Source organism: Poecilia reticulata, linkage group LG16, assembly GCF_000633615.1.
Source record: "Poecilia reticulata strain Guanapo linkage group LG16, Guppy_female_1.0+MT, whole genome shotgun sequence".
Lineage (NCBI taxonomy): Eukaryota > Metazoa > Chordata > Actinopteri > Cyprinodontiformes > Poeciliidae > Poecilia > Poecilia reticulata.
Genome location: NC_024346.1, coordinates 7,060,192 through 7,085,268, shown reverse-complemented (window position 1 = coordinate 7,085,268; position 25,077 = coordinate 7,060,192). Strand labels below are relative to the sequence as shown.

General features: G+C 39.9%; 1 protein-coding gene and 1 long non-coding RNA gene across 6 annotated transcripts in view; one reads left to right on the top strand and one right to left on the bottom strand.

Annotated features, from left to right (window-relative positions):
- Positions 1 to 21,300, bottom strand: part of satb1b (SATB homeobox 1b) — an 84,282-nt gene extending 62,982 nt beyond the window's left edge. For 2 of the 5 annotated variants that reach the window (XM_008431190.2, XM_008431195.2), the window contains exons 1-2: positions 20,925 to 21,300; positions 3,532 to 3,773 (exon numbers count right to left, since the gene is read on the bottom strand). In XM_008431190.2, coding sequence (XP_008429412.1) covers positions 3,532 to 3,748 — 217 coding nt within the window. In that variant the 5' untranslated portion in view covers positions 3,749 to 3,773; positions 20,925 to 21,300. Of the gene's footprint in view, positions 1 to 3,531; positions 3,774 to 5,173; positions 6,269 to 19,499; positions 19,534 to 20,924 lie in introns of those variants that run through there. The other 3 variants (XM_008431192.2, XM_008431194.2, XM_008431191.2) reach the window with 3 other exon arrangements.
- On the top strand, positions 5,429 to 17,085 carry LOC103477859 (uncharacterized). Its single transcript, XR_535709.1, has 2 exons — positions 5,429 to 5,516; positions 16,870 to 17,085. It is a non-coding gene; the product is annotated as an uncharacterized LOC103477859 (long non-coding RNA).
- Positions 21,301 to 25,077: the final 3,777 nt, after the last annotated feature.

Here is a 25,077-nt window from a genome sequence, read left to right as displayed (position 1 = left end):
ACATCCATTAAAAATCCTCCTTTCCTCTCTCTCCATTTGGGCACAATATCCTCCTTATTCACTGTCAAGGTACTGTGATTACATTTGCCTTTCTACTCTTTTGCTTGCCAACCCAAAATCATCTTCCCATGATGCAGCGCTTCAAATCCCGAGCCACCTCTGCGCCCCGAGGTTCACTCTTCTGTGTCAACAGTGGCTCTGCTGTTTTAAGCAATGAGCAATTCTTGTCCAAAGACTGAATTTTCAAATGTGCAAATATCACCTGATTTGGCGTTTCTGTTAAAATAACATCCCTGTAAATTGAAGAGTTGGAAAAGGGTAAATTTGGCCTTTTAAAATTGAAGAAGAGGAGGAAAAAGCAGAACATGTCGAAGCATTCTCGAAGCAGAGCGTGTTTACGAGCCGCTCCGTTGCTTCACTCGGCTGTCGTGCGGAAACATTTCTGTATGTTTATTGTCACTGCAGACAAAAATGATTCACTTTCTAATATTTTCCAATCCCAGGCATTCCAGAAGATGTGCACAGCTCTGGCAAAACAATCAATAAGCCGACAAAATGCAACGGAATGTGCTGAAAGAGCTGCTTTTCTCCTCCCCTGATTTTAATAGATAAAGATCTAACAATAAAGACTGCTGTGTAGGTTCATTTGGGGGATCAATACTGGCTTTGTTTCCAGGGATCCCAGAGAGGGCTGCGGTAAATATTGTTTCGGGCTCGGACACAATGCCCACTGTGGGCTCTCTGCGAAGCCTCGGAGAATCATCCGCCTCCACCGGCCGCTTCACCCAACCAAAAAAAAAGAAAAAGAGGAAGAACTGATGAGTGGGAAGAGGCGGAGGAGCGGAGAGGAGGCTCGGAGGAGCAAACGCGGTGGGAGGCCACAAGGAGCGGCGATGATGAAGGTGACAAATTAAACTCTCTCCAAGCCGGAGCGCAAACACGTACATAAAAAGCAGCGAATGAGAGCAAACGGCCCATACGAGGACGCACGCACGGCCGCTTTCCAAGACTTCCTGCTTCCCCGTTGGCCAGGGAAAAACTGAAGCAGCCAAACAAACAAACAGTTTGGGAGCCAAGAGCAATCACGGCCGAGACACTGCAAGTTTTTTGAATAAAAAAAGAAAAAACGATGGAAATTACCACTCTGCTCTGCAAAAGTATCCCTAAAATTCTGCCATAAACATATTGCAGTCAGGGTTTTGCAACAAGCGAAGAAATACCAATGGAGATGGATGATTATGCATGTTTTCTCTTTTTTGTTTCACAAATAAAAATGTGAAAAGTCCTCCTTAACTCTTTTACCCTCAAATAAAGCGCAATAAACAATTGAAAATAGCAGACAGTCATTTAACCTCAGTAAAAATCTGTTAGAAAACGCAACAAAACACATCATCCCCACTAAGAAACATAGTAGTGGCACCATCATGCTGTGGAGATGCTTTTCTTCAAGATGGTAAGAGATGATGGAAAGATGGATGGCTCTAAAAACAGAGCAACCAAAAAACATGAGACTTACCCTAAACATACCAGCTCCAACAGAATGACTGGGATTAAATTAATCTATCAGAATATTCCAGTAAAATCCAGACCCAAATCTGAAGATTTGAAATATGACGCTCACAGACACAACTCATCCATCCACGCCGTCCTTGAGCTGTTCTATAAAGATTGAGCCAAAATTTCAGTCTGCAGGGCTGCAAAGCTGGCGGAGAGATGCCCCACAAGCTTTACACGCTTAAGATCCACTGTTTCCATTATTATTATCATTATGATTTTTAAAAATCACAAATTATTTCACTTCCTTGCTACTTTGTGTTGGTGTATTGCATAAGAATATATTCAAATCTTTGTGTGTTAATTTGACAAAATGTGAAAAACATTCTCTCTACTTTTCAATGCTGGATAGCTTTTTCTATTATTTTCTTTTTAAAACATGACACCAGTTATTAAAACATTAAAAACCATATTTTAGAATCTCAATTTTCAAACTGAAACTTCTCAGTAAATAAATTTGAGAGTCACAGTTGTAGAGCTGCGCAGGAATATTTCTCACACGGCTCCTCTATTAGCTTTTGTTTGAGCAAATAGTTGCTGTGTGATAAATGAATGAGTGAGTGTGGAGACTAAACAGAAGAGGGTTTTGTTTTCTTTTTTCTACAATAAAGTTTAGGACGAGCGAGTGGGAGAGCATGTCCACTCAAGTGAGTATTTAATGGTTGAGTTAATCAGTGTTTAAATTACTTTGCTTCATTAATATGAATTTTAATTTTAATAATTCCTAAAAAAAAATCTAATTTTGACTGTATCTCTCTCTAAGTCTAGGCATTTATCGTGATAAATCTCTTATCAAGGTAAGACTTTGATTTATTGTTGTCGCAATAAATTTCAATTAATGATGTTTAAAACTCCCTAAAACTTTTATTTTTAGTGTTTTTCACCACTTGTTTCTTCAAAAAAGCTGTAAAAATGTCAGTTTGATTGCACTGCTTTCCAGCAGTGGGCATTTATCGTATCGTTTATCATTTATCATGATAACTTTCGTATCCCGATAAGATTTTTATTTATCATTGTCATGATAAATTCAAATTAATGATGTTTAAAAATCCCTAAAACAGTCCCTATTGTCAGGATTGTAAATTTTACTATTTTAAACACTGTTTGTTCAATAAAGGTGTGTCAATAGATATCAACAAATGTGAAAATAGGAATAAATGCAGTTAGCGTTTGTGCTACAAATCACATTTCTTTATGTGATTGTTGTCCAAAAGAAGCCTATTGCATATGGTTTGTTTTTCAAGAGAAATATCTGTGCTTGTTGGAGCATATTTACAAAAAGAAAAACGTAATAAATTGTTCTTATTATCATTATCAAAATAATACAACAAAGTATTGTGATAAAACTTTGCATTGATATCACCCCTATTTCTTTCATTCACATATTTTTTATAATTTGGTTCTTCTAAAGAAATATTTAACGATGTCCTGGGCAGGACAGTCTCGACAACAAATAAACTGTCCCAGAAATTATTATGATAAATGATAATATTGTCATTTTGAGACCATTTTCAACCAATATAATAATAATGATATAATAATGCAGGCAGATCGTCTCAAATATTACAAAAAAAACTTTCATTTCTAAACATTTTACACTGTATCTGGAAAACATTTAGATATTTAAAATAAATAAACAAAACAACAATAATTAAAATGGATTATGAAGTCTCTGTAACCAAAATTAAGTTTAAAACAAGTATTAATCATTCAGCTTTGACAGGGAAAACAGGCTAAAGTGGCAGGTAATGTACAAATAACTACTTTGTATTGGGTGTCAAATGTTTGCAATATTTTTCAAAATGTCAACTTTTCCACAATATTAACAATTATTATTCATCTCATTTCAATTCATCATGGGATTGATTGTTGCATTGCTTATTGTGACAGGCTCAGTCACAATAAGCTGTTTACTGATTTTAAAAAACATCTGAGGAAAAGTTGAATAAAAAGTTGACCATTTGCATTCTCTCCTACCTCTCTTGTGGCAGGCTTTCAGCAGGTGGCCAGCGGGTTTGTACGGGACCCCGGCGAGCTTGGCCCCGGCGCTGCCCAGCCTGGCCCGGCCCAGGGGGCTGCCGTTCTGCTCCAGCCGGGGCAGCTTGGCCGGCGGGGCCTTGGCTTCGGCCAGGCCGCCTACCACTAGCTCCGAGTTCTCCTTGCCCAGACACGACTCGCTGAGATGGTCCATCATCCTCAGCACCTCAGCTCACTATCACCTGGGGAGGGATAAACAGAAAGGGGGGAAAAAAAAGACATCAGCGGCTAATTTTTTTTGGATCATTTATGAAGATAATCTAATAAAGCTGCTGGAATGTTCATATTTTTTAATGATGTAACATTTACGGCTGTCCCGCCGGATACTCTTGAGGAAAAAAAAGGGTAACGAAGGTAGAATTTGCTGTGCAAACACCCGACATTGTTCTTGGTTGCATGCAGTGAAAACACCCAAGGTTCTGCAGAGCGTTGCAGGAAACTAACTCAATTCGGTGTGTGAGTCACTGCTTCGTGTGGCTTCATGCTGCAGCTTGGAGGGCAAAGGGAGGCGAGAGGCCGCGGCATCGCTCTGGTGCGACAGACATGTCGGCTGCTCAACAGGTGTGAACTTTATTTATAGGTTTTACAATGAAAGTGTTAATTTTAAAAACACAACAGTAACGTTTACGAGCCAGGGATGGCGGGGGGGTGGGGGGGGGGAACAAAAAAAAAGGTGGCTCGAGGAAAGTTCAGAACAGGCAACTGCTGACTCTTAATCAGTCATCAAAATTTTGAATGTGGAGACGCTGCATCACCCACAGGTGCTTCAAGAGCTCGGCTACAACTCAGCAGAATCGTGGTGAAAATTCAATCTGCCGTTTGTTGAGGTGGAAACGTAATGGTGCATTCAGGTTAACGGGAGCTGATGGACGTGAGCTGGAATGCTCAAAGAGTGAAAAGGGCAAAATCATCCACCCCCATGCAAAAAAGATCATGAACTCCCCCATTCATAGCATGCAATGAGGCAAACTAATTTGAGGAGGAAGGGGAGGAGGGCAGAGAGGAATCCAAACCCGGATGCCGTCCAGATCCAGGTCAGGATTTTTAAATGACCTTAAAACACAAAACAGGAGCAAAAGTTCAAATCACATTCTAAGAGTGGACTTATGCAGAAATGGAGTGAAGTGCAATGAAAACCCGCATGCAGAGTTGCAAAGAAAAAAAACAACAAAAAACAAAATAGTGCAATAATTCAATCCTGACTTATGCATCTCAGGTTTTCAAGGAGTTGGTTGAAACTAAACACTGCCTCTTTTACACATGGCAAGTGACTAATAAGCTTTATAACAGGTTAAAACATTTTAAAATCCACCGTGTGATTCACTTTTCTGGTCTACAGGCAGCAGCAGCATTTTTGGAGAAGCAGCGAATGCCTCATTGACTTTTATTGACACCTGTACAGACAGGAAAATAAAAGGCACACAGCTGCTGAGTTTTTTCTCTCTTTTTTTTTGGCAATGTTTGGACACAAATCTGTTTTATTCTGTTGGTTTTTTAAAAACATAAATAAAGAGATAATTCACCTGTATTAGTCTATCAGTGGCATGCCCTATGCTCGGTCATACTGAGATAACACACCAACCTGAATCTGAGAACTTCAGCACTGGAGAGCATAAAACACCGCCTGGAAAACGCGTCTCCTTCAAGTTTAGCCAGGGTAGAAAAATATTTCTTTTTTTAAAACAAGAAAAAAAAATAATAATAAAAACAACAACAACTACTCCCGGGTCCTCTCTCCTCAGTCGGACTCGCTCTCCGTGTGCATGACAGCGGGGAGGTTGTGCTAAAAAAGAATCAGTGTTGAACCAGACGCTTTCTCCGGCTCTTCTTGGCAGCGCAGCGGACAAACAACAACAACAACCCGGCGTCTGTGTGCCACTGCGAGGGACGACGAGGTCGAGATGGACCGCGATAGGCGAACATTGGTGAGCGGTTATGTCTCTCTGTGTGAGTGCCGGAGCCCCTGAACGTTAGCTAATTCCGTCCAGCTGGAGGAAACAAACGGCAGAAAAAACGGAAAGCGGTAAAACCGGCGACATTTAGCTTCATAAAGTGGAGCGGGTTTAGCCGCCTCCAACCGCCGCTGCAACGGTTACAAGTCAAGAGGCGACTTCGGCTCTAGTTCCGCTCCGCGACATCCAACACCGCCGCCGAGCAGTCCGGATAGCAGCCGATAATAAACCCTCGATGTGGACGGATACGAGAGCAGCCCCGGCGGTAGTGATAGTAGGAGGCGTCCTGTCTGTTGGATGGGGTATTGGCGTCCGGACGGAGCTCCTCTTCTGTTTCTCTTTCTTTCTTTCTTTCTGTCTCTGCCCCTCTCACTCCGTCTCTCCCTCTCTGTCCCCATTAAATTATTAGTTGTATTGACTCATCACTCCCCCCCTCACTGCTCTGCTCTCCTCGCTGCTGGTGCTGCCTGCGCTTTCCCCCCTCTTTCTCCTCCTCATTTCCAACAGCGTGGCGGAGGAGGGGTAAATTTATTTCTATATCGTTATTAGGTGGGGGTGAGAAACATTATAAAGCATGAAGCAGAGCCAGGGTGAGGTATTAGCGAACTACGCGACCCGCTTAGTGACCCTCAGAGGCCAGAGGGGGGCACCCAAGAGCACTTTAATTCTTCCAAAAGCATATTTTATTACTTATTTGTTGACACTGTCACTCTGTTGTGACCATATGGTATGAGACTGTGAAAAAATTTAGCTCCTCTGCCTTCATTGCTATCTATAAACAACCAATCAGAGCCAGGAGGAGGGTCTTGGTGCTGTCAATCACTCTCGATGTAGCGCTGCAGCCTCAGGCTAATTAGCATGGCCAGCAATGACTGTGGTTTGCTTGTAACTGTAAGTTGTTTCTCCGTCGTTAGCACATTGAGCAGCGAGTACATGAGATTGATTGACAGCACTAAGACCCCCCTCCTGGCTCTGATTGGTCGTTATTGAAGCATTTCTTCATCCAGCAATAGTAGCTCAAGGAGAGGATGGTGGAGGTCGATCTTTTCACAGATTATCTGTCTCATATTTTTGTTGTCAAAACATGGTGATCGTTAACAAATACGGAAGAAACATATTTCTAAAAGTTACATATTGAAGCTTTAAAGGGATAGCTCACATTTTTTAAAGTGGGCTTTTCTCAAAAGGTTTTACAGGCGTGAGGCAGGGCCGGCCCAGGCCTTTTTGGGGGCCTAAGCAGATTTTCATTTAGGGCCCCACAAACCAACATGCTTTATCACTGCTAAGCTATTCAATGTGTATAGCATACCTTCTGTCATGAGCATCATTAATATTTACCCTACATCATACCAGTGTTATTATGGCTGTTGATTGTAACCTTACATGAGTACCAAACTAAAATAAACATTTGGATTTTGAAATGGAGAGTGGTGTTTAACTGTGTCAAACAGTAACTTCACCTGACATAAACTAAATTTACAGTAAACAAGTTAATCTAAGTCATTCATAAGTCTGTTACAACAGCAAGATTGTGAAACTAAAAAAAATTAAAAATTAAAAATTAAAGTTCGCTGCCAGAGAAGTAAGCTAGCAATATTTAAAAACAAACAAAAAAAAAAGTAGAATGACAGACGTTATTCTTGAGAAACTCCTTCCTTTGGAAACACCTACTTTGTCTGCAGACATGCTTCTTTAGGTTTGAGTTAAATCAATTTAACAAGTGAAACTTCATTATCATATCGTAACTCTTTTTTTGTTCGACTATTACAGCGTACAGGTCATGAAAACTCAAAATTCAGTTTTAAAAATTATAATTTTGAATCTGTCGGGCTAATCAGCTAATTAGCCCGTGTGCTAACAGAAATACTTCTGGGAGTGTATTTTATTTGTTCTGGTGTTTCACTGTGATAATAAAAATAATATATGATTTAAAGAAAATAACAAAAAATAGAAATAAGTGTTTTGTCGCATTTCAGTAGACTGTTATGATTATTTTCTAAAAAATAAATCAACTAAACACATTTGCCTGTGTACAGTAATGAAACATTAGGAAAGATGGAGTAATAAATTTGTGTTTCTTATGAAAACATGGGATATAGTCTTGTACAATAAAGCATTTAGTTAATCAAATAAAAGATGTGACTATTATAAAAATAAACGTCTTTGTTTTGTTCATGATCAGTCCACCAGGGGGCGTATTGAACAGTTCCATAAATCATTTCGCCTGAATTATAATCTTCAAACTAAATTCATCAACTATTATTCAGTAAGAGAATTATAATATTCTCGTATCCTGTTGTTCTCTTATAGTGTTTTAAATAATGTAGATAAATATGGTATACTTTGTTTATTAAAATTTTAAGAATAATCCAGAAATATTTCTTATAGCGCTTTCTGGACAGATTATGCGCTCAATATTTGTTTGCCGCCATTTTTGCATGAATTCATCGATGCAGCGTGGCGCGGAAGCGATTAGCACGTAGCAATGCTAAGGTCTTAAAGAATCCCGCCCAGGTTGATTTAACGGCGGCCTTCACCTCTTCTGCATTGTTAAATCTGCAATCTCTCATTTTTCTCTTTATGGTACTCCATAGTTTCTCTGTGAGGTTTATGAGGTCAGTGAGCTGGCCAGTTAATGCGACGCTCATTAAAGCAGCTACTGGTACTTTTGGCAGTCCTGCTGGAAAATAAAATCAGCATCTCCATAAAGCCAGTGGAGGGAAAGTATGAAGTGCAGAAAAATGATGCCAGAGACTCCTCTGAACTGAGGATACGATGAAAACACAGTGGAGCAACACCAGTGGGTGACACTGCTCCACAAATCCCCACTGAAACTGGAAAATTTCACACTGGATCTCAAGCAACTTGGGTCCGATGCCTCGCCACTCTTTCTCCAGACTCTGGGAACTCAAACTGAAATGCAGAGTTTTACTTTCGGTTCAGTTCAGTCCTTTTTTCCTAAATACGTCAGAGTGGTATGACACATGAAGCATTGAAGCTGCACTCCACAATTTGTGAATCTCAATCAAATTCTTTATTGGGCAGTGTTTCATAATCCCCTACCACAGTTTTTCCTTCCACTAAGCTTTCCACCAATATGCTTGAATGACTTTTGGTGGCTTACCATCATGCCAGATAATGGTTTTTGTGTAAGCCACAATGTAACAGAGTTCCGTTTTTATTGGCACTATGCAATATTTAATTTCTGAATTTAGGGTTGCCGTTAGCTCTAAGCTACAATCTTTAAAATGAACCAAAATAAACACCTAAAATCACACTGTATGAGTTTACATAATTTACTTGATGAATTCAAGCTGACATAAATGAACGTTTTGTCCTGATATTCTAATTTACACACCTTTATGTCTTAAAGTAATTTTCTTACAAGGTTTCTTACATCAATTTACATGAGTTAGGAGGCAGCGTGACTGGAATAATCTTCCTATTTGAAACAAATACTCAGAATGTAAGAGTACTGGATTTGTAGTCTGATATGAAAGTAAAGCAGAGAAAATGTTTTTACTAAAATTTAATTTATACATTTTTAAACTGCCTTACTTTTCTTTTGCGATGTTTTTCTGATTGGTGATTATTTGTTCCGTTCTCAGTTAATGTTTCACACCAGAAGAATATTGGCGGCGCACCGCCTCCAACCTCCATTTCCTGTCTACATAGTTACTGGTTTCACACACTTGACACAGTTTAATGGTTCTTGAAATAGTTTTCAAATAAGCTAACGCGTTTTTGAGACTAAAAGTTGCTTTTCACACAGTAAACATAACTTTTGGTTTTAGCCACTTTCCAGATTAGCACTTTATTCTTTACTTATACTAAATAATTACGTGTAGGAAGTTATACACTGCAGATAACATATTAACTGCTTTTATGAGAACCCCACTGAAAAATACTGAACTATATCTGGATTTTCTAATTTAATAAGAATAAGCCTGACTTTTAATCAGCTTGTAATTTTGAGATTGTAATCGTAAACAGTTTTAAAATGTTAAAAAAAATATTTTAAAGCAGGTAGGAATTTGAGATTTTCCTGGCATGATAACCTAAAATTACTAAGGTTTTATATTTGCTCAGGTAGTGAAACTGAAATGTAATCTATAATCTAATTGATTTTATTCAAAATAAGCAACATTTATCCATACTGTTGCTAAAATAGTAAAACATTGATAAATGCATCTTTAAGAACGTTATCATTCACATTTTTACACAGTACTATGCAAAATAGAACAAACACCCACTAACATTAGTAGACAATTTTAAGTTTTTAATGTGGAAACTTAAAGTTTCTAACAAACTAATATTCCCTGTTTAATTAGTCAGGCTGTCTGCTGAGGTAGCCAGGCCAGTGCCTATCTGGAATGTTGCTACTAAAAGGAGTAATGTGTGTTTATATTTTCTGACTGGATAATTTGTTTTTCCTGTAAGCGTGGGAAAAAACAAACTGTCTTTTTCTAAATTGCTGAGATGCAGCGTTTAGCTAGTAGAGCCGGCAATATGACAAAAACATTTGCAACATTTTTACAGTATAATTTATGTCTAAGTTTTCTTTTTTCTTTTCAGAAAAGGAATCTGACAGTGATCATTGTATGAACAACTTCAATGCAAATACATGTACGTTGCACCAAAAGGCTAGTTTTCATAATAAAAAACTATTAATTTAATGTGATTTATAGACTGTATTACGATCTTCTTTGCTTTGGAAGATTGTCAACTCTTTCAAAAGCAACACAATCAGATATTGACTCCTAGTGGTAAATATTAAATAAAAGATTGTCTTATTTGTAAAATACCAAGTTAAAACCAGTTTTTTTCTACAAGATTTAGCTGTGATTAAACCAGTTTTGCACAAGTGACTATAAATAACATAAATATGTGAGCATAGATGCTCTGACGTTTCACAACATGTGAATCATCGCTGCAGGAATTTATGTTATTATACTTATAAAACAACATACTGATCACAATTACATTACACATTCTCCACAATTATTATCTGACCTTTCTGTGATGTTAGTGCCAGAGGAATAAAATCAAGATAACGCTGAAAACATAGACCGCCTTCTTTCAAATGCCACTCTGCTACGGTTAGCTAGCCTGCATTGCTAATGCTACTGCATGAACAGAAATTGGACGGACAATTTTAGTCGCTTTAATTTTGTTCCCTCTTTTCACAATAGTTAAATATTATTAAATATTTAATTATATTTTACAAAGATCTTCACTTATGAATAAATACAGTGTTGTTTAACTGCTTATTTTTGCTTTAATTTTGTAAAATTTCAGTTGCATTAAGCTGCCTTAGCAATCAACCATCACAAGGTGAATTCTTACACAAATTATGCAATAAACACTCTCCATAGTTTTGCAATTATGTTTCCATAACGGTACTAATCTAATAGTTTATAAAAAATCTCAATAAGTAATTTATTTGTTACTTGTAGTTTAAGAGTTCAAGTTAAAGCTGGAGTTCACTGCTAGCTTACCAATTAACTATAAAACAATTAGTATGGAAAGAATGCATGACATAAAAGTTGGTGACTTCGTGTTTTTATGATGTAAAGCACTTTGAAAGGCCTTGTTGCTAAAATGTGCCATACAAATAAAATTTCATTGATTTGATTGAAAAGAACAATTCAATTACGTGTGGTGGCACTGTGGTGGCCAATTCAGTGGGTCCCTGGCCCCCCATATAACCTTTGTCCGCCCCTGGAAGAGAGTGAATGTGTATGTGAGAGAAAGAGACCAACAAACAGCCATTTGTTTGGACATATTTCTCAAAAAAGTTGAGTTAGAAAGAAAACACATTTCACTCACATAAACAACTATAAAACCCTAAACACGCGCACACACTCACACACACGCACGCACGCACACACACACACTGTCGGTGTGATTTCAGCTTTTTAATCAGCTTGATTAGAGTAAGGCGGTCCTGCATTTATTAGTGGGCAGCAGCACAGATGCTCTCACACACACACACACACACACACACACAGACTCCAAATACCTCAATCTATTAAGACTGTGTGTTATTTTCATGCTTGTTTCATTCAAACATTTTTCTATTTTTATTTTACCTGCATTTATTGTGCAAAGGTGGCCCAGAAATAGATTTCCATGAGCCAAACATTGAGGAAAATGAGCCACCTTAAAGCTACGATACATATTTTATATTTTGCATATATCCAAGTTTATGTTTACACGTTATTGCATTAAGTTAAACTTTCTTTCATGCAAACATAACACCTTATAAACTTTAACCTGCGCTCTCCATTATGTCAAAGTAGATTATCCCAAAATATAAGGCAGGATAATCTCTGTTGACGTTGTCAACAAAAGTCTGAACTGTCAAACATTCAGAAGGACAAAACGTTCAGAGAGCAGCTGGTCGTTGATGTTGTTACTTGTGCAATTATTTCAGAAGCCTCAAAAAAAGTTAATCTGTTGAAACAGACAACAGAAGCACTGATATACTGTTTGTATGTAATTAAAAGGTGGGTTTATAATAACAGTTTACTGTGGGATTATTAATGCTGAAGATGTGCATGCTCAGGTGAGAAAAAGCATCTAAAATGTTGTTTGTTATGTGTTCTTATGATGTCACGCAAATCTGTAACCCATGTAAGACGAGTGCGCTTTCCTCCCTTAATTGCTGCAACAAATGAGAGGTGAGAAGCCGCGTCTGTCCAGGTCGCGCAAGAACAAAAACAGGAAACCAACAGAACACAGGAAGCCTGCGCACCTATCACAGCGTCAGAACCAGAGGCTCTGAGGCGACCTCGCAGGTCAGGCGGGTACGAGTCGCTTCGTACATGTCAATAAATCTTTGCAGGGCACAAAACGAGACCTGGGGGCGGGGGGCGTATAAATCAACTCAGAACGAGGAGGAAGCACTTGAGTCAGCAAAGAAAGGAACGCGACGTGATGACTGTAAAGAAAGGCGGTCAGTTCTGGAGTTGAGATGCAATTAAACTTAATTTGAAAGAGAAACAGGTACAGCAACAAGATGCAGATAAAGTAATACTGAGCTATATCATCAGCCACATGAGAAACCAAATCATTGTTCCGCCCACCTCTACTGCGGGGTCAAAAGTTTGTTCACCTGCAAATACGTTTGTAAAAGGCAGAAGAAGGCCGACACTTTTAAACGGAAAAACTACAATGTGAAACTCACCTTTCGGACCCGTGATGGAACAATGGCGTGGTTGACACCTGGTTCAGTGTGAAGTTTTGCGGGGGCGTCTGAATTTAAAACGGAGACCTACGACTGTGGCTTTCTTTGAAAGGAAATGGAAGGAAGACTTTTTTTAGACCCCCCTCCCGACCAAAATGTCTACAGTGACGAACCGAGGTCGCCACACAGATTCACCTATCAATTCTTATCTCGACCATGCTCAGGGTTTCAGAAAACTGCCAACACTGTAAGCTAAGCACAGCTGTGGTGTGCAGTGTGGTTACACGGCTGTGCTGTGTGCCGTCGCAGACCAGAATCAACTCGTTTTCAGCACCAGGTGAGACATTTCGATCAGAAAAAGGAGCGATTTCAAACCTAAAATCCAAACAAGGCTGAAGTTCTTTCAGGATAAAACATCTACATGCAGCTCTGAAAAAATACAGAACAACAGCAAATGTTTACTTTCTCTGATTTTTGCATTTTGAGGCATTTAAGTAACAAAAACAGGCAACAATTCTTCCAAATTTTACATAAAAGTGTTGACATTTTTTGCAGATTGTGACAGACGGACAATAGACTGAAATAAGTGGTGGGCGGTGTGGACTTAAAGTTTTATCACAATATTTTCTGGTGACAATAAGAACTATTCATTACTTCTTTTTTAGGCCTGACAACATCTCTGCATTCAAAACCCAACAAATGCAAATTCTGCTCGAGAAAAATTGTACTTCGTTTCTTCAGGCCACGAATCACATGAAGAAGTCTGATTTGTGTCACAAAGTTGCTCACAATTATTGATATCTAATAAATAAATAAATAGTGGAGAAAATAGTAAAAACCAACAACCCAGATACCTTTGGGGGTTCTTGAATATTAGCTGGAATGTACTGTAACAATGATAACTTAAAATTCTCATCATGACAAGAAATTTATCACGATAAATGACAAACGATACGATGAATTCCCACTCCCCCCTCAAACAGAAAGTAAACACTACACTAATTACTTAAATTTGATTTCATGCAGCTTTATTTATTTATTTTTTTTGCATATCTGCTCCAGTTCATCACGCCCTCTGCATCTCCCGTTTTGCGGTACCTCGACTTTCACAGCACTGCTGCAAGAAACATCACGCATGTTCACATGTTTTCCCACGTTTGACGTCTTCTGCAGGTTTTTCTCCCCCCCTCTTACGCCCCCTTTCCTCCCGGCCACTCTCGGTAACCGAGCGACGGTGAAAAGCAAGCCATTGTCGACAAATGCTCTTTTTCTCTCTGGCATGACGCAAACCGCCGCAGTCATTTTCCACAGCGATTGTCGGGCGCCATCAGAGAGAGAGCGCCGATAACCCCTGCCAGGCCTTGGCACCAGCCAACAGGTGCCGCCACTGCCAGGCGAGGCTTTGGCACCGAGCGCGGCTCGCGGAAACCCTCTGACATCCAGAAGGGCACAGATTTGCACTGAATGCACCACTGAATCAACACTGCTGATTATCAATTAACATATAGCGGTTTTTGTATCTCGCAGAAAAGAGGAGCAAAAAAAAAAGGGCTTTGAAGCAGAGAAAGCTGGTTTTAAAACATACTAGTCTTGTGCTGTCATAATCACGTTCTGAATGCAGATTTAGCTCTGTTGAGGCCTCTGGACTGCGCAGGCAGGATCTTTTTTTTCTCTTTTTTTCATGCCTGATGGCCACATTTGTAAAGACGTCATGAGAAATGACAGAATATCTGCACCACCTGCAGAGTGTGCATTATCAAAGGTAACGCTTATCTGTGTATCACATTTGGCCTGCTGAGTAAAAGCCTCACGTTTACGTCTCATTAAGCCCATTTCTTTAAAGAAGACACCAACAATCAGCACACAAAGGAGGGAGAACATGACTAAGAAAACACATCACAGTTGGCTCGGCGTCGAGGAGCGTCTTTATTTAGCGAGTCACGCGAAGCCGTGCCGCGCCGCCGCTCGCAGCACGTAGGTGTCTGTGATGTCTTCATGCTCGCCACTTGTGATGCCTCTAATGGGCATTAATACGATTATTTGCCTCCTAATACAAATTAGTCTGAGCGGCAAACACAAACAGCATGGGGGCTAAGCTCCGCCACCGGTTTCGACTCTGTAGCGTCTCCCACAATAACGCAAACATAATGGTGTTATTTATTAGAGGCTGCGGAGGATTTTAATAAATCCGTCGAGGAATGTGTCAAAAAGACGCCTCTGTGAGTGGGGGCGCAGACGAGCCTCAGACAGACACTGAAAGTGGAAATAAAGTCAAATAAAACTGAACAAATTGAGGAGGGGGGTTTCTCTTTTTGAGGAAATTTGATCTAGAAAAGTAAAAAGAAATCCCATAAAATTCAGAATTATGGGATCCAATTTGTTCTTATTGAAATACTGGCACTGCAAAATCACACTTTGCCTACTTTCTACTGCAAATACATTGTATACTTGAAGTAAGACAAAACTGACTTAAAAGTAACTTTCAGTCAGATATACGAGTTTGTTTTAAGCAAACAGTTCCTTTAAATTCATGAAAAAGTACAAGTTCCACTGGCAGATTATTTCACTTACAACCCGGGAAAAATACTGTGAAATAATCTTCCTGTTAAACCATCAGTATTAAGGAATTATTGACTTAAAATAGCTTCAATATCTTGCAGAAAAGCTACTTTTGTGATTGTTTTGCCTTATTTCAAGTTTACTGAAATATTCACACTTGAAACTAGACCAAGAATACTTGGTAAGATTTTGTGTTTTTGCAGTGCGTCTTCTCAGAGAGTTCTATAAAACTCCCCAAAAATTATAAAACACACTTCCTTAAAAAGACTTTACATGTTGTGGATGCAGATAAGCAACTAGAACCATCTGAAAAGACGGTGATTTTGATCATTTATGTCCATGTTGTGGTGCTGGAGGAGGCAGAAAACAGGAACAAGGGGGGCATGATGAACCGAGAGTCAGCTCCTGAGTCTTTAATTGTTTTATAATCACATGAAGAAGACAGAAATAGCAGCGAAGCAAGTGGTCTCCTCCTCGGGTCAGCTGACATCAAGGCCTGACGCCGCTCGGCCTCCGCCTGCCGCGCTGCGCCGACAAACACCAGAACCGTTAGCGCTGGAAGACGAAAAGACAACAACAACGTTCTCACACCGCAAACACTCTGCTTCTCAACAGTCACCCCCCTTTAAAGTGCGCGGCGTGCACTGTACACGCTGCAACTCCCACGCATGTACACGAACATCCGCTCGGCTCCGGCGTGCAGGCTGCGCCGCGCCTCGCCTCTCCGAACGCCTCAAAACTCCTCTGAAATCAACCTGTGTCCGAACCGGCCCGCTCTCAGCTCTCGCTTTATTAGATTACAGAACCAATTAGCCGCCAGACAATCAACAGGCATCAGAGGCGGAGCAGTTTCTTTAACAGAAAATGACTTTTCTGCCACTGCAGACCGGACGGGTCGGCCTTTCACATGACCGAATAATCAAACTCTAATTTCTGCCTCGTGGATCGCAACAAATAAACAATTAATACAGCCAGACGGGCGGTGAAGGGAGGGGAGTGTCTGTGTGCGTGAGACGGAGGATGAGGAGCTGGCTTTGTGAGCGAGGGGTGAGGAAGGTCAGCATGTCCTACTGGGGGTTTTTAAACAGAGGAATCCCAAGGGAAAGAGTTGCAGGTGAGCCAGGAAGTGACGCCTGACAGAAACGAAGGCAAACTGCTCCTAATAAGAGTCTCTTTCTGAAAGATGCGCCTCTTTATCTGTGTTTTTTTCTGTGCAGATTTAATCCCTCGTCACAGGATAAATCATCCATCCCCTGACGAACAAAACAGTTGTTAAGGAAAAGTGTGTGTGTCAGGCGGAGAGAATACAGTGTGTTGAAATTGTTTCATTGGGGTACGTGGGTGGGTATTAACAACCTGATCTTAGCGGGATGCGCTTTCCTCCAAATCGCTCCTTTTTTTTCCTCCCCCAAACAAAGGATTCTGGAAAAACCTACACAGATTGGATAAAGACAAGCCGCACAACAAAAGACAATGTGGTTAAAAAAAAAAAAAGGAAGAAGGGAAAATATATACGGTGGGACGTGTAATGTGATTTGAATCGTGAAAAACTTGCATGCACGCATCCTTTAATTGCAGGAAATAAGAAGCAGGGAGAAAAGAAGGCGAGCAGGAGGAATGTCACTTTGGAGGAGCGTGACGAAACCGAGATGACGGACTCGGAGCGCGACTCGCCGAGCCCATTCTGAGGACGCCGAGACAATGTGAGGCTTTTATCAGCAAGCCAAGGAATCTGGATCAACAGTATGCAAAACATACACCAAAATAAATGCAACCAAGCATGTTGCAACAGCAGAGCCTCGCTCGTTTTTTTATGCTTCCTATGAAAAAAAATAAAGTTTCACATAATGACACAATGAGCTGCAGCTCCTGATGCAGTCAGGGTGGCATGTCTGTATCTGACAGCAGAGCTGCTGCTGGTGTCAGGGGGGGGGGGTGTTGGTATCTTTCATTATTTTCAGCCCAGGAATGCAGCAATCACTATTAACTCGCCAAGCGCCAAGCTTTTTTTTTTTCTTTCCCTTCTCCACAAACTAGCTGCAACATGCCGTAGATGAGGTTTGTGTGAAGAAAATCATTGTTATCTTTCTCCTCTATTAGCAGTCTGACAGAGTTGTTTTACACTGAGGAGCGTGCACACACCGAATCCCCAAAGAGCCACACATTTAACACGAAGAAAAAAGAAAAAAAGAAGCGAGACAGGCCTCTTATTTACTGGCGACAGTCTAATAAATACACTTGCTGGCGGCTAAAACAGGTATTTACTCCACTCCCTACCGCAGGTATAATTTCACTGTTTGCTGAGCTGTTATTTTGCCACAGCGATAATTATCGAGGTGGCAGAGAAGGACGATTAATGGTTTTAGACGAGATATCAGCCTCAGCTCTAAAATCTCTGCAAACACCAGAGAGATGAAGGGGAACATGGAAGAATTTCAGGAGAAGTCTCAACTCAGAGAGGGAGACGGAGGCGGAAATTTAACATTTTTTGTTGAAGCTTTTTCTTCTTGTTTTTGTTTTTAGCTTGATTGAGATGCAGCAGCCATTTGAAGTGGAATCAGAATCAGCTTTTAAAATACTGAACAGTCGGTTTTTAGAAAAGGAACAAATCACAGCCAGCAGCATGTATGTTGATGCAGGTTTTTAGTTAAAGAAAAATCAAATAAAGCTTAAAAACATATGATTTGATGCATAAATCTAGATTATGTATTAAATTCATTACTTCTAATAAACAGCACACAGCTCTTTTTTTCCCCTCTTTAACGTGTCAAAATCCTTAGAGGAGAAAAAAACCCTGATCCACATGTCAAATACATATTTTTAAAAATCTCATTTTCCTTTTTTATATCCATTAATTGCATTTAAAAAGGTATGTTTTCTGTCTGTAAGCGCATCCACTGACGGCATGCACTTTAAGTTTGACTAAAACCACGTGAAAATCTGGAGTATAAAACAAGTTTTAATGATTTAATTTAGAAATTTCTTCATTTTTACTGATGGATTCTAAACTCTGACGTCTATCACTAAACCTGCAGCACATTTTCTGACTCTTATGTTATAAAACTCAGAAACAAAATAGGACTTAAAAGAAAATTGGAAATTTTAAGTCTACTTTTTCAGAACTGCAACACATCAAGCATAAAAGGAAATAAATACACTGCTGGTTCTTTTTTTTTTAAAAATAAAAGGACTACACTTTTAATGAGTTTTCCTCATTCAAAACCAGAAAAGCAAATAAAAACAGGAATCAGTTTTGGCCTGGAAAACCCAGACGTGTGCATCTCTACTTCGAGGTGTGAGTTTGGGAACAAATAAAACAAAATAAAATGGAAAACAGAACCAAATGCTGGGCTTTTTAAATTTTTGTTTTGTCTTGTGTTCACTAATTGGTCCCTCGTGTTCACGGGGACAGACTTCACCGTCTCCTCTGGAGCTCAGCAACCATCAGATGATCCCCAAAGAACGCGGTCCGAACCGATCCCAAACGCTGGCTGGGATCACGGCTGCACAAACGCCTCGGCGCACATCACGAGCCGACTTCCTGCTCGTACACTACTACGCTACAGTAAATGCAACGTGCTCTGGTTTCGATTAGTCGTAATGAAAACAAAACCAAGACGGTGAAGAACAAAGGTTGTACCTGCAAGTTAAAAGAAAGAAAGAAAGAAAGAAAGGTGGAAACCCCGCAATTGTTTTCCCGAGATCAGCCCGCTGACTGTAAATCACAGAGCGGTTATTGTAAGAAGAGAAACGGGATTTCATCACACGGTTAATAAGCTGTGACAGATGTTTTACTCTCCGCCGCCGCCGCGTCGTTGTGACCTGGCAGTCATGTTCAGCCATCCTCATGTTCTGATTCTTATCATTCCTGCCAAGCAAGTTTACAGATTTCGCCAAGCATGTTGACGTGTCCGCCTGGGGACACGTCTATCTGCGTGTGTGCGCGTGTGTGTGTGTGCACGTGTGCGTGTGTGTGTGTGAGGAAGAGATGCAGGTTTGTGCCACTTTCCCGACCACAAACTGATAAAAAGTGGTTGAAGAGGAGCTCTCTCTCTCAAAGCCGAGGAGTAATACTGAGAAGTTGTTCTTCTCGAGGCTTTTCGCCTTTGTCAGAAGACTATGTTACAAGAAGTGACACATGGCAAGCCTGAGACAGGAAAAGGGCTGTTTGTGTTGGTGTGTGAATTGCTGCTCTCAACGGTACTGACCAGATAAGCCGCAGCACCTTGAGCTGCCAGAGATCTGCAAAGATAAAAGGAGAAAAATCACCGGTTCTTCGCCATGATCCGTTTTCTCACATGCAAAAGAAAGTGCCACGTTTTATCTCACCGGTGCACGTTCGCTCGCACGATTATTCATGAAAATCCCCGACTAATAACCCAATCTGACACATCTGCTCGGGTCTCTGAGTCATTGGGTCAAACCTGCATTTCTGCTGACGTCTATTTATGAGCGATCTTGATTAAGCCAGTGGCCGAGCCGCTGCCTGTGTGAAATGTCAGCTTTTTTTTTTCTTTTCTTTTCTTTTCTCTAAAGGAGCAGAGAGTGAAACCTTTAAAAGGCTGCAGACCACAGAGCAGCGGTGCCCACGCACAACAGAAGACGGCAACACACACTCCTATCTGCCTGTCAAAAAAAAAACACACACACACACACACACAACCTGCACAGTGTTCTGGTTGTTAATTCATCCGCACAGCCACAGTGAGATGCAGCATCTCTGCATCTCACTGGACTCGCTGACACCAAGTCAGACTGAAAAACTTTTACTGCCGTGACATTAAATTAAAAAAAAGTTTGACTCAAGCAGCGAAGAGAAAGAGTGAGCAGAGGAGAAACGATGAGGCGAGTCCAGGACGCATAAAACTTAAGTTGTAAATACAAACATTTACTGTCTTTCCACATAAACGCTGTTATTAGTTTTCTCTTTGCACATGAATGTCAGTATGCTTAAACACTAAAATATCAAAATATCCTTCACTTGTTTGATCTTTTACCCCCCCCCCCCCAAAAAAACTCCACATTAGTTTTACAACTGACCTGATTCAATAAAATCTCTTGAAAATGTAAACATCAGAATCCGTCCTCTCTTTTCTACAAACAGCAGCATCACTTCTTCATCTTAAAACTCAAAATTTGACTCATTTTTTTTTTTGCAGAACAGACGATTCAGATCAAACAGCGTCTGAAAGATTTCACGGTTTTTCAGTGGGAAGGAAATCAAAATATGAAGAAAAATTATTTTAGGATCGTTTGTAAAGCGAGGCGGAAACATGAGGTGACAGGTGTGCAACATTCACCTGACTTTAGTCAACTTTTACCAAGTTTTCTAGCTTCTACAACTTTCTGAAACAGAAATGCATTCATTCCTGTTATATAGTTTTTATTTTATTCTTTACATTCTATATAATTCCATGAATGTGCAGTTATGTCATTTCAAAACATCCACCTGCCTAAATAAGTGAATTTCAGCGAATATATTTTAGATTTGGAAAGAAAATATGCGCAAAAGTTGATCATCCTCATTTAAAGGAGACGCACCTTATTTGTTTTTGTTTTGTTTTTCTGATGATGAGACTTTAAATGACCCCGATCAGCTGAGGGCGGCCATGTGCGGCTGTGTGGCTCCATACCTTTAAAGTCAGCAGCCGCTCGACCTCCTGTTTTCCATCAAAAGTTGAACAGCCTCCCCGTTTCAGCGCTCCACCGCGGCGAGAGATCCAAAAATAGGCGACTGCTCTGTGGGAGGAAAAGCTGCTCTGAAAAGTCAAAAGTCCGACGGATGAGGAGGAGAAAGAGGCGGAGGAGGAGGAAGAAGAGGTGGAGGAGGAGGGGGGTGGTCTTGTGGAGACCGCACAGGCGGGGAGAGGTTGAAGTTGAAGGAGCGCACACGGAGCGCAGATAACGCGAACAACCGTGCGCTGCGGGCAGCGTGGGTGAAGTGGAGGAGAGGAGAGGAGAGAAGAGTGGCGGCATGTGAGGAAGGAGGGCTGCTTTGAGATGAAGGGGTGGCAGGTAAACGGAGCGCCCCTCCCCGTTCGCATGATGCTCAAATCGATGATTTGCCAGCTGCGGCGCGGCTCGTCTCATTGCCCCACTTTGGTATCCGGGGACGCGCTGAGGGGAGAGAGAGCGGCGCACTCACTCACTCACTCACTCACTCACTCAGTCTCACTCATTCACGTTCATTCTCACATTTACACACCACATGTCTGCATGTCAAGGAGAGGAGGAAGGTTGAATCAACAACAACAACAACAAAAAGAGAATAAAAATAAATCCTGATAAGCAGCGGATATTACGCGCAGCTTTTGCGCACACCTGAGCGGAACCTTCAGCCATCTCCGGTGCAGGAAAGAGCGCAAAAGTGCGTGCAAATAACTTTTTTAGTTATAAGTAATAATAATATTAATAATTTTTTTTAAAAAAGCACAAATGTTTGCGGTTGCCTGTTTTTATCTCATTAATTTCGCCAGTTTGAACAAAGCTTTTAGTGGGGAAAATATCCCGATTAATATTCTGTTTATTCTGCAGGAAACATTTCAGATGCGTTGTTTCTAAATTCATCAGCTGTTGCCTTTTTTCCCTCAAACCTGCGGGGCCGAGCAGCAAAAACTAAAACATCTCAAAGATTATTAGTCATGGCGCGGGATTACCGGGTTTTTAATGTATATATTTGTATATTTATTTGTATTTATTTTTTTTAAAGAACTGTTTTTAACAGAAAGGTTCAGAGAAGTGGTGAGATAAATATGGTTTTTTATTATTATTATTTGAACAGATTTATAGAACTATAAATGGACCGATTTCGGAAAGTGAAAGAAATTCACAGAATTGAGCTCCTGTAATTAGTGGGGAAATTCTGAACTTTCGGAGTTGTAAATTAAATTGTCTCCATCGGAAACATTTTAACTTCATTAAGATTAATCTAATTTTTCTTTTCCTAATTTTTCTTTTTATTTCTTTTCCACAATAATCCTCCTTATATAAGACTTTTCTTTTTTGTTTGGGTAAAATCTTGAATGGATTTCTTCTGCGTTGTCTGGGCTTCTGTTACACATTATTTTTGTTTTATTTTTTATTTTCTTAATTTGTGCCACGCTTTGGAACTTTTGCGCGCATTCCCGTGCGTGTCTGTGTGTGTGTGTGCGTGGATGCTTTTTTTTTTGCGTGGAAATGATTGACAGTTTGCATCTGTGCACAGGCCAACTGCTCCGCAGTAGCAGGTGTGCAGGAGCCCACAGGTAACGCAGCTGTTTACCTCCAATATGAGCGCGTTTTTTTTTTTTTTAGCACAAACAACACACTGATCCGTTTCTGCATTTACACTTCATTTACACTTGGTGTTAAATATAGAATTAGTGAAGCGGAGAGGGTTTTGGTTTGGACAATGTTTAGATTTATTTTTCTTTTCTTTCTTATTTTTTATTTTATTCTTATGCTGAGATTATTTATCAGAGGAGACGCAGAGACTCTGGAGTCCTTATCGTAACTGATGTGTACAAATAGTTCTCAGAAAAGTTCATTTGTTGTGGTTTTGGGACTCCACAAAAGTTTCACTATGAAGTATGTGAGATCTGCATTAAAAGAGACGAAAACAAGAAAAAAAAGAGAGAGCCTTATCTCCCTCACACACACTGAATCTCTGTGAATGATTCACACCAGCTTCTCTCTCCTGGGAGAGTCGAAATGGGAATTGAAAAGTTCCAGTAAAGAGATTCAGATTTGCTTTCTGCGTAATTATAAATTCATGCTAAGTTGGGGATGTTTTCATCGCGGATGACAACAGCTGGTGATTTTCAATGCAGCCTCTGATTAATGCAACAATTCAATGTGGGTGTGAGACCGAATGTCACCGCCAGGGGGCCCAGTGAGCCTCATTTCAGCAGAGTGAAAAGCGGAGGGCAGCTAATGGCGACCCCTCCTCTCTATCCTGTCTCTTTAAGACTCTTTTGAGGCTCCAGTTTTGCCTTCAGGTTTACTGCGCCAACACTTTTCATTTAAACCCAACAAACCCTGACCTTTGCCCTCCAAACACAACCGGCTTTATTAGACGTGCGAGAGCTTTCCGAATTCAGATTGTTAATGCACATCTATGTCTCCGAAGCATAAAGAAGGCTCGATAAAGCACTAAAACAAACATGTATGAAGTGTAAACAAATCAAAGCAGACCTTGAGCTGAGACTTTTAATCATCTGCACTTTTTTTTTTTTTTTTGTTCCCACTGTGAAAACAATAAATAGCACTTGGAAAATTGCAAGGGTTATGCACCCCAGAATTAATCTTTCCAACCCATAACTAAATAGAAAGACGCGGCTCTCTCTCCATCAAGTGGGTATATTTTAATTACAGGCTATTGACTACAGAAAGTAATTTGTCTCAGAAAGATGCCCAAGAGCTACAAGACAGACGTCTCGTCTAAATGTGGAATGCTCCGTCGCTGTTTAGTTGATCTGGTTTTGTGGTTTGCCTCTGCAACTTTCTTCTGCAGCTCTTTTGTAATTATTCTGCCTTTAAAGCTCAGCGAGGATTCCTGGGAATACCGGGACTTGTCTGCAGGGTTTAGTCTGGATCAGCACCAGATTTTCACCTCTCGCCTTCCTCGGATCACCTGCCTTTTTCTTCTTCCAGAACTTGTTGAAATTTTGGGTTTTGTCAATTACAGGAACATCTCTGCAAATTGGAATATCATAGAGAAATATGTTTAATTTGAAAAGTACAATTCAAAAAGTGGAAATCAGAGGTCGTTACAGATTCATTACACGTTCATCTGCAGCTAACAAAAGCCCAACATTTCATTTCTTTGAATTTTCAGATGGGAAAAGACGAATAAAAAATGTTCTTTAAACGCAGAAATTCACACTCAATGAAGAATAATTTCATAAACTGTAACTTTACACTAGATTTTAATTTATAACTCAACAAAATCCAGTATTTTTGAACCAAACTGAAGAAACTTCTCTGCCTCGTCACGCTTCCTTCAGATTTTGAGACTTTAATTTCCAAATTAAACGCAAAATTTACTTTTTTCTGAAAACTTTGGACCGATGAGCAACAGTCCAACCCACATAGTCTCAAGTAGAGCTGGGTGTTTATCGCATCGTTTATCATTTTCATGATAAATTCCTATTATTATTATTATTATTATTATTATTATTGACATAATAAATTCCATTTAATGATATTTTAAAAACACAAAACTGTCCGTATCTCGAGTGTTTTTTTATTGACAGAATCAATAAATGTTAAAAATATTATTAAATATACAGCTTGGTGATACAAATCATACTTCTTTATGCGACTGGTGTCCAAATACGAATGTTTCTCTGCAGCAGTATTTGTGTTTGTGGGTCATTAATTGCCATACGATGCAGTCAGAGCCATTCAGTTTTATGCAAAAGAAGAAATAAATAGTTTTTATTGTCACTTTTATTGTTAATTTTAAAGCTGATGTTTCTGGTTCAGAACTGGATAAACAGATTTGGAAAAATGTAACTGAAAATATCTGACAGCAGCGCAGATCAAGAATCACAAACTGTATTTTTAATACCAAAATTAGATTCAATTTCAATTCCTTCAACTTTTACAAAACAAATATAAATAAAAACTGATAGAATAAACTCTTTTGTTTTTTATTTAAGGTTCGGCAAATTTAGTTTCCTGTTAAAGTTACTTTCCACTGTCGCCACATGCTTGCTCAGCAGAATTCTTTATAAAGAAAGTTAACAACTTGCACTGAAAAATTTGATTCCAACTTAAAAAAATATTCAGTTCATTTGTTACGTG